This window comes from Petaurus breviceps, unplaced genomic scaffold (assembly GCF_028583685.1).
Source record: "Petaurus breviceps papuanus isolate PSGF00001 unplaced genomic scaffold, PetGlider_PUasm1.0 90383, whole genome shotgun sequence".
NCBI classification, from domain to species: domain Eukaryota; kingdom Metazoa; phylum Chordata; class Mammalia; order Diprotodontia; family Petauridae; genus Petaurus; species Petaurus breviceps.
The window spans coordinates 1608928-1617998 of record NW_027187234.1 but is presented as its reverse complement, the minus strand read 5'-3'; the positions used below and the strand labels follow the sequence as shown (position 1 = coordinate 1617998).

Genomic DNA, 9071 nt, shown 5'->3' with positions numbered 1-9071 from the left:
TGACCTCTCTCTTTGTCCTTTGCATCTATGTGTTGATAAATCTGGAAATGGCCACAGCTGCTGCTGATCTGGAGTCCCTCTGGCTGGTGGCTGGTACAATATAACTCTTTAAGATGATAAATTCTAAAGGAGTTGATAAGCCATATGAGAGAATGAGCTTTATCTCTGGGAGCATTCTATACCACTAAATTTAAAGATACAGACCATAAAAAAGAACATACTTATAATATTTTATTGTATACTACACTGTAAGCACCACAAAGGAGATCAAGTCCAAACATTTCAGTTTGGCCAATTGTGATCTGAAAACAGTAGGTACTTAACAAATGTTTATTGAATTTCTACAAATAGAGATCTCCCAGACAGTGATGAGAAATCTTTCTTTATTTGTGCACTCTTCCCATATTACCTAAGACAAGACTGCATGTACTTTAGGTTCTTTGTTGGCAAGTTTCAACATTTCTAAAAATGGTGACTTCAGTGTAATCTTTTCTGAGAACTTAATTGCTTGACTGAAACAAGGACAAAAAACACAGGAAATGTATTTTCTGGTCTCTGGATTCTGAAGAAACTGGCCAAACCTAACACTGGCTGTTGATCTTGGGAATTTGCATTGCAGAATTGTTATTTTTTGTTGTGTAAATATACTTTACCAATCTGTCCTTGGGACACTTGGCCAGCAGTTACTCATTGGCTAGTGACTCTGCAAATAAAATATACTTTGAAGGATTAGTGTCCCTTTAGTGCCACATCATCAGGAACCCTGCCCCAGAATGAGATATAAAGACAGCTGACCAGACAGCCAGAGAATTTATCAGAATCCTCATTCATTCAAGTGCTGCTGAAGCATCAAAGAGAAACCCTTCAGAAGATGAAGATTCTACTATTGACTGTGGGACTGGCCCTGGTCTGTGGCCTCCAGGCCCTGGAAAACAATGCAGAAGACTCAACAGAGGTAAGTGAGCAAGAATAGCAGTAGGTTGATGAGAGTTTTCTGGCAAAGGCATGAGGGTGACAGGTAAGGAAAACAGAACCTCTTCAGGCAGAACAAAACAAAAAGAAGGCTTGTGAATGAAATCAAAAGATTTGCACTTGTGTCTTCTCACTCAAAACTGTCCTTCCCAATAGTTGTATTGTTTACCAATGTTTAAAGTCAGGTGAAAATATGAAATTCCACATGAGTGTGTGCCCATCCCCTATTTCTTTTAAGTAAGAGAAATAAAAACCAAAAGAACACATCATGCATCTGACATATGAAGGGTTGCACTGGATGATCTGTAAAGGTTTTCTAACTTTAAGATGCTGAAATCCTGAGATGCCATTCTTTCAAAAACAAACAAAAACAAGTATAATTGAAATCTATGCTCTCTGATTTTGATTATAATAGTACATGAAATGATAAATTCCAGCAAATTTCCTTTTCTGTGATCTACCATTTCAAACAATTTTGCTGATAGAATTCAGATGGCAGATTGAGAGCTTTTGTTCTGTATACCTTCTGGGATTAGATGAGATGGTATATGAATTCTGTAATGCAGTATTATCTCACATCCTGGTAGAGTAGAGGGAAAGAGAATCCCCCAGGACCATTAGTGATTAGGGTCAGAGAATGAACACAAGTTTTCATAAGTAACAAAGGAGAATTACTTTTAGGACCCCAGTAGAGATCTTTCATGATCTTGTGGCAAAATCTCTCCCTAATCCCCATATAACTGAAGAAATTATCAGTCATGTCTAAATTTAAGTTGCATAGTAAGAGGAGGAGGAAATAATGTTATCAGTAGAATAATGCTATGAAACAGAAAGTGCAAACATAATTAGGCCCATGATAGAGGGTGAATTTGTGGGAGAGGAGGTGGGGGAACCTGAGGTCTCAAGGCTACAGGTGGCCTTCTAGGTCCTAAAGTAGGACCCTTTGACTAGATCCAAACCTCACAGAACAAATTCCCCTAATAAAAGGATTTTTTTCTATATAACTTGGACTCAGTCAAAAAGCCACTCCCTAAGACTTAGAAGGGTACATGTGGCCTCAAGACCTAGGGTTGCCCACCATTGAATTGGACAAACAAGCAGACTAGGACACTGAAAGGTTAAATAACTTGCCAAAATCTCAGAGTATGACAGTCAAACCAGAACTCAAATTTCCTAACTCTTACTAGTCTTATAAGCTTATTACTTTACTATGAACATAATGTGTGAACCAGGTAGGATTAAGGTAAAGATATATTTCATTTTAAGGTCTCAGTTTCTTCACTTTTAGAATAAGGGATTTAGACTATGATTCTTCCCAGCTTAAAAATGCTATGTGTTTCTGTGACCAAAGACATCTTTCAATTCTCATCTGAGAATTTTTCCATAGATTACTGGGAATTGGTTCACTGTTGCATTGGCTTCAAATGTGACATCTAAAATTGAGGAAGGAGGTAGCTTTCACATATTTGTCAAAAGTATCAGTGGAAACAATGACGTTCTTCAAGGGGAATTCTTTAAAAGGTAAGCACTATCTGTGTTAACTGGTGTATTTGGAAATGGGGAAAAATCTGGGGTCATATTTCAGGCATCCTTTAATCCATGCAAGATGAATCAGGAGTCAGTTACTGAAAAAGTTCTTAGGATGTGGTTGGTTCTATGAACATTAAGGGCAACTGTTGATTCCCCTGTATTGGCTTAGTTTTTGGTTAAAACCCAGAGCTTGTTAATCCCACTTATGGGATGGACTTGTTGATGTGAAAAGAGAGGGCTGGACTGGGAGGAACTGGTGACAGTAGATTGGGAGAGACACAAGAGAGGCAGAAGAACTTTTTGGAAGCAGCACCCTTTTTGGAGGCAGAGAGAGACTGAGAGGATTGCTGAGGGCCACTTTGAATTGTTCTGGACTTTTGAGACCTGCCCCCAGAGCTGCCAAGGACTGAGGAGACATGGCTGTTTTGCTGGTACTTTGTCTGTCTGTTTTGATGTTGTTTTGCCCAATTTGTTCACTGGTGAAAGACAGTCCTGTTGTTGCAGAAGTACTGGAACCTGGCTGTTGGTTAAGAGCTCCTGAGACTGTTCTGCAGACAGAGAGTGAATACTGTCCACTGGTGAAGGACAGTGCTGTTGTTGCAGGGGTCTGGGAACCTTTCTGTTGGTTCAGAGCTACTGAGACTGTTCTGCAGACAGAGAGTTAATACTGTCCACTGGTGAAGGACAGTGCTGTTGTTGCAGAAGTCTTGGAACCTTGCTGTTGGTTCCGAAGCCTGGAAGAAGGATTTTCTTGTTGCATGTTTACAGAAATCCTGGGAGAGGGTTTTGCTAATGTTTTCAGGGGTCCTAGGACTGTTCTGCAGACAGAGGATGAATTAATGAAGAGACTGGCAATGTATCTTGTGGGCTTGCTAAGCCTTGTCTCCCCAGGAACTAAGATTGCTGAGAACTTGCCTCTTGTGTCAAGATGAAGAAAAGACCTCCATTTGGGTATTAAGTGCTGTGCTTAAACTTGTTGTAACTCTGGGGTAGATTCAATTGTGATCCAGGGGTGGGGAACTTTTGACCTTTTTGTGTTCTATGATTGAACAAATGAATGTACTTTACTTATGATTGGAAACTAATCTCCATTTGAAAAGAGGGGCTTTGTGATGGACTAAATGAAGGTACAGCCTAGGGGTGGAGTAGTATTTAGAACAGGGACTTTGTAATTGATTGAATGAATGTAAGGTCCTGGGGTGGGGTAGTACTTGGAGATTATTTAATCACACTTAGTAAATGCTGTATTTTGAATGATGTCATATTTTGATCTTCTCTGTTCTTAATTTGTCACTGAATAAAATGGAGATCACCTATGCTGGTATTTTGAACCTTGGGAAGTTGCCTTTGCTTGGCATTACATTACAATATGCTGTACACATACTTGAAACTTGTATGTAGAGCTGAAGGACAATGCTAATTTAAAATATTTTTATATGAGTTTTGGATCTTTTGAATCATCTTCTTTGTGCACTATCATTTCCTTTCTGTTCTAAACCTTCCTGAGTCACCAGTCTACATTTCATAGTAGAAATGGGATACTTGAGTCCCTTCTGCTAAGAAGACAGAAAGTATAGTGAGAGAGATGGAAGAAAGATACTAACCTAAGTCACACATTTTCAGTAACTTATTTAGCCATTCCCCAATTGGTGAGGGGGATTATTTTGTTTATAATTCTAATCAAGTTTATTTGGCTCAGTATCCTTATTTGTAAAAGAGGAATAACAATAACACCTATTTCTCTTGGTTGTTATGGTTATCAAATGACATGATGTTTATTAAGTGCTCAGCACAGTATTTGGCATTTAATAAATGCTTTATAAATGTTATTTTTATACTTCAACTATATCTCTGTTTGGGAAAAGCTTTGGGTCATATATATTACTATAAGTTTCCTATATAGTTTGAGTATTTTAAATTAGGATAGATTGGATTCAAAGGTTTTTTTCTTCCCATCTAACTGCTTCCTTTGTCATCATGGTTATTTCATTTTGTTTTTAAAAAAAGCTTTTCAATTTCTTTTAGAATGGAATATCCTCCTAGGCATGTTTGTGAGAGGTGCTTAATATGATTTTCTGCCTATTTTTATGACCACTAATGTTCAACCATGTATCCCTTTGAGTTATGGTATAAATTTACAGTATAATGTCTTAAACCAATCTCTGCCAGTCCATTTTCCTGGTTTCCAAGAAATTCATGTCAAATACAAAGTTTTCCCAGGTAATTTGTTTTCACGTGTACCAAACTCTGATTCTTCCTTGTCCTGTCTTTTTTTATAATCTACTTTTCCATATTTTAAATAAAGGTGAAATATTTTAGATTATTTCAGTTATATTGATGAAATTGGGAAAATTTTTGTTTGTTCTTCTCCTGAAATGCTATGAGTATAAAATACAATAAAAGTTAATATTTATATATAGTTCTTTCTGTTTGAAGAAGTTATAGATTTTCTCCACAATAAGTTCATGAGGAAAGGCAAAGCATTAATATCCCTATTTTGAAATGAGAACTCTAAGTCTCTGAAAGGTGAAAAGACTTGCTTACCCAAGTTGGCAGAGTTAGAATAGGGGAAGAATCAGGATTTGCAACCAGATCCAGCTTCAAAGTTGATTTATGGAAATTCCGGTGGTTATCCCAAAGTATTTTTATGCAGAAACACTAAAGAAAGAGCTCTTCTGTATAATCAAGTATTTTATTTAAATAATATCATAATTATTCACCTCACCAGAGATTCCAGATTTTCAAAGAATGAAATTGAATTAAATATATTCAAGAATTTAAAATGGTGAACTCAATTTATTCCTTTCTAAGAAGTTAAAAGTCACCTGAGATTCAGCAGTTTATAATCTTATTGCAAGAAGTGAAAAAATAAACAATTTTGCAGATAATATTAAAATTAAGCTAATTAATGAACCAGAGTAATTCTTTGTAAAATTTCCTTTGTCAAACTGAGGTGCTCTAATAATCCTAATCTTTATTTCCAGGACAAATGGCAAATGCATTGCATTTTCTGTGACTGCTACTACAGGAGAAGATGGTGAACTGCATACAGAATGTAAGTATAAATGAGCATCTCAGTGTCTTTCAGTATTATTCTGAAATGAATTAATGGGCCCAGTCATTAACAAAGAAGTAGAAAATGATCAGAAACTATACAAAAAATACCTTTTTGCAGATGTCCCTCCACCACCCTGTTTTAATTTCATCACTGTGGAAAGTCTAGATGAGACTGTTTGATCTTTTCTTCCTCCTTATAGAACTCTAGAGGTCTAATTAGCCTTTATATGATTGAAATGGAAACAATCTCACTGTGTAGGTTGAACAAGTTTTTTGCCCTCCCTTGGCTTCAGTTTCCTCATCTATAAAGTGAGGTGTTAGAACTAAGTGGTTTCCAAAGTTCCTTCCATTTCTAATATTTTGTGATTCTAGAGGCAGTAAAGAGGAATATTTGAAAAATTATAGACTTGTCAAGAAAATTACAGTTTATTTGGAATGGCAGAGCTTGTAATGGAATTGAGGTTTCCAGAAAACTTTGGGAAAGGCCTTTGCATTAAGCTTAAATACTAGTAAGTCTCAAGTCTTTGCCTTTGTTCCTGTAGTTTCAAAATTCTGACCTGACCTTTTGAATCCTTTACAGATGATGGAGAAAATGATATCACTGTTCAAAGTATAGACTCTGAACATGTGATATTTATCTTGAATAATACCAAAGATGGGAAGGTGACCGTTTGGGGAGAACTCTTTGGTTTGTATCCTATGATCTAGCACTAACATTCTTCCTCTTCTCTTTTTCATAAGAATACTAAAGCAAAATAACATCACATCATAGCTTTGGGGGTGGACCCAACTGTGTTTGACTACAATTTAAATGCCTGAAGTCAGGGGGAAAATAAAAGCTTCCCAGTATAGCAAACTGTCCATGTTGAGTTTCCTTCAGTAACTTCCGTGGGTAACTCTGAACCTTAAGTAGAATTCAAGCTTTGTAAGAGCCAGGTTATAAAGAGATAACAAGGGAGAGGGAGTGAGAAACAGAGAGAGAGAGAGAGAGAGAGAGAGTGACAGAGACAGAGTGACTGATGAGAGAGGGAAAGAGTGATAGAGGGACAGAAAGAGGTCACAATATAAATCTTTCTTTCTCTCTATTATGAACAATGGTAAATATTGAAATAATTATTCTCGTTGTTCACCCCAACCCTCTTGCTAGTAAAGAAAATGTGACCAGGGAGGCCTCTGGTCTAATTAAATCTACCTAAATCTAAGTCATTAAATCTATTTCTCTTCCCTCCTGGGTGCTCCATTTTTGTCATTTTGGGCTATACTTACTGAATGGCAAATATAAGTTGATAATGGAATGTTTAATCACATTTATCCCAAATCAGATTTTAAAGTCAGGTAAGCAGAAAGAGCAAATGTCCTAAGAGATAGAAATAAATTTTGAGAAAGATACATTCCTTCTTGGATGAAATTGAGGGAATGTGATGAAGGGAGATGAGTAATCAAGAGTTCAAGCCTCAGGAATCTTAATGGTTTCAGCAATGGGATCCTATGCTATGTTTCTCTTCATTGTTATATCACATGGCCCTGTCACCTCCTCATACCTCCCAGTGTCTCCCAGTCTGAGATGACTGTTGAGTGCCCATGTGAGGTTCCCCTACATTCTCATTTCCACCCCTTGGATTCTGTAGTTCCCTTCTCCCCATTAAAAATTTACTTTAATATTTCTTATGTAATAGATGTTAAGACCTTATAACCTCAGGGGGTCCCACTTGCATTTACTTATCTGTGAAGATGTTTCTTCACAGTAGATTGTAAACTCCTTGAGGCAAAGGGTAAGCTCTCCATTGTCTTTGCATCAGTAATGTGTTTCATAGTACTTGGCACCTAGTAAATGCTTAAAAAATGCTTCTTAATTGATTTATTGGTAATCAACAAGGAATTCTCTATCCTCCTTTATTAATGGGTTCAACTAATACAGGTGCATATGATCATTCCAATTACCAAAGTTATTAGCTCAGTCATGCAGATCAAATACTGCTTCCCCTGTACCCTGCAGTCCACATTCATCTAGCTACTTCCTTTTCTATGTATTTTTTTTGCTATTCTTTTTTTTGGAGGGCAATTTGGGGTTAAGTGACTTGTCCAAGGTCACACAGGTTTTGTGTTGTGTCTGAGGCCAGATTTGAACTCAGGTCCTCCTGACTCCAGGGTTGGTGCTCTATTCACTGTGCCACCTAGCTGCCCCCTTTTCTATGTATTTTTGAAAGTGATCACTGAGAGAGACTGAGACCATTCTCACTTTCACCCTAATAACAGGCCGAACTCCAGATCTGTCAGATGAGATAAAGAAGAAATTTGAAGAAATATGTGAAAAATTTGGAATTAGGAAGGATCAAATTAGAGACCTGTCCAATGATGGTAAGTTCTTCTCAACTCTGTGTCTAACTCCCCATTTTCTCTGTGAGAGCTGGAGGAGAGAATTCCATAGAATGGAAACACGCCCAGTCTGACTCCCCTTACCTTCACCCAAACAATCTTAGTTCGCTTGCCTTTGGGATAGAAACAAAAAAAAAATCATTTGTATCCTACTTTGTCTCCACAGATCGATGTGAGAAACTTAGATAAGGAACTTCACTCTGGCTTGCAGGTTTGTTATCTTAAATTATTGGATTATTACCTGATAGTCATATTTCTTTAGAAAGCTACAGCAGGTTGCTCTGGTCTTCAACTGCGTATAGCAATATATACATATATGATATAGATCAGCTAGTGAGACCCTACTGGATTTTGGTTGCTGTTGGAGTCTTCAGAGGTGCTTGACCTCTCCTTGGTCACCCTGACATTTTCTGGTACAGCAATGGCTTAATATGGGGAGTGAGCCTTTTTCCTAAAGGCTCTTTTAATTCTGTCCCTTGCCTCTTTCTCTCTCTTCCAAAAGTTGATGTATATGAGATTAATGGAATGGTCAGTGTGATGGAGCTTACAGGGAAGATAAGAAAAGGGATCAAACTAAGGAAATAGAATAACGATGTAGAGGGGTTTTAGTAGCAGGAATTGGGGTGAGTATCCGTGTGAGGTTTTGGGATGGTGATTGGAGTGACAATCTGGATTTGTGATCCATTCAATCTAGTCCATTATATGCATTCATCTAATTCAGGACAGATTTTTGTTCTTTTCAACAGCATAAAGTTGTAAGTTTTGTTTACTAGCCTGAGGGTTATAGGAATAAGTATTTTTATCTGACTGCTTTTTACCTTTATAAAATTCCATTCACAATGGGTTTTCTACTCATCTTAGATAATATTACTGAATCTCTTGAAGTCTATACTTCCTTAGCTACCTTCTTATGATTCAGAATTACCTCCAGAATGTGAATGTTTCATCTTTGTTCCAAGCTCTACCTCTTACTACAAATTCTTAAGTCACTTTGTGATTTTATATAACCTGGATTCTTTCACTGTTTCACAGGAAGTGAGGGGAAGTCCTACAGGAAGATCAGTCCCACAGGAAATCCTAGGATGAAATATCCCTTTGTTTCTGTGAACCAGTCCTACTTTCTCCAAGGAATTGCT

The 9071-nt window shown here is 37.3% G+C and overlaps 1 protein-coding gene across 1 annotated transcript; it reads left to right on the top strand.

The window, feature by feature from the left end:
- Positions 1-871: 871 nt before the first annotated feature.
- LOC138177266 (trichosurin-like) lies at positions 872-8124 on the top strand. Its single transcript, XM_069108362.1, has 6 exons — positions 872-955; positions 2360-2493; positions 5487-5557; positions 6140-6247; positions 7816-7917; positions 8102-8124. The coding sequence occupies exons 1-6, from the start codon at positions 872-874 to the stop codon at positions 8122-8124; spliced, it is 522 nt and encodes a 173-aa protein (XP_068964463.1).
- Positions 8125-9071: the final 947 nt, after the last annotated feature.

Coding starts and splice junctions, on each gene's coding strand:
- LOC138177266 (XM_069108362.1), top strand. CDS start 872: ATGAAGATTCTACTATTGACTGTGGGACTGGCCCTGGTCTGTGGCCTC. Junction 956..2,359: donor ATGCAGAAGACTCAACAGAG/GTAAGTGAGCAA, acceptor ATTTTTCCATAG/ATTACTGGGAATTGGTTCAC. Junction 2,494..5,486: donor CAAGGGGAATTCTTTAAAAG/GTAAGCACTATC, acceptor CTTTATTTCCAG/GACAAATGGCAAATGCATTG.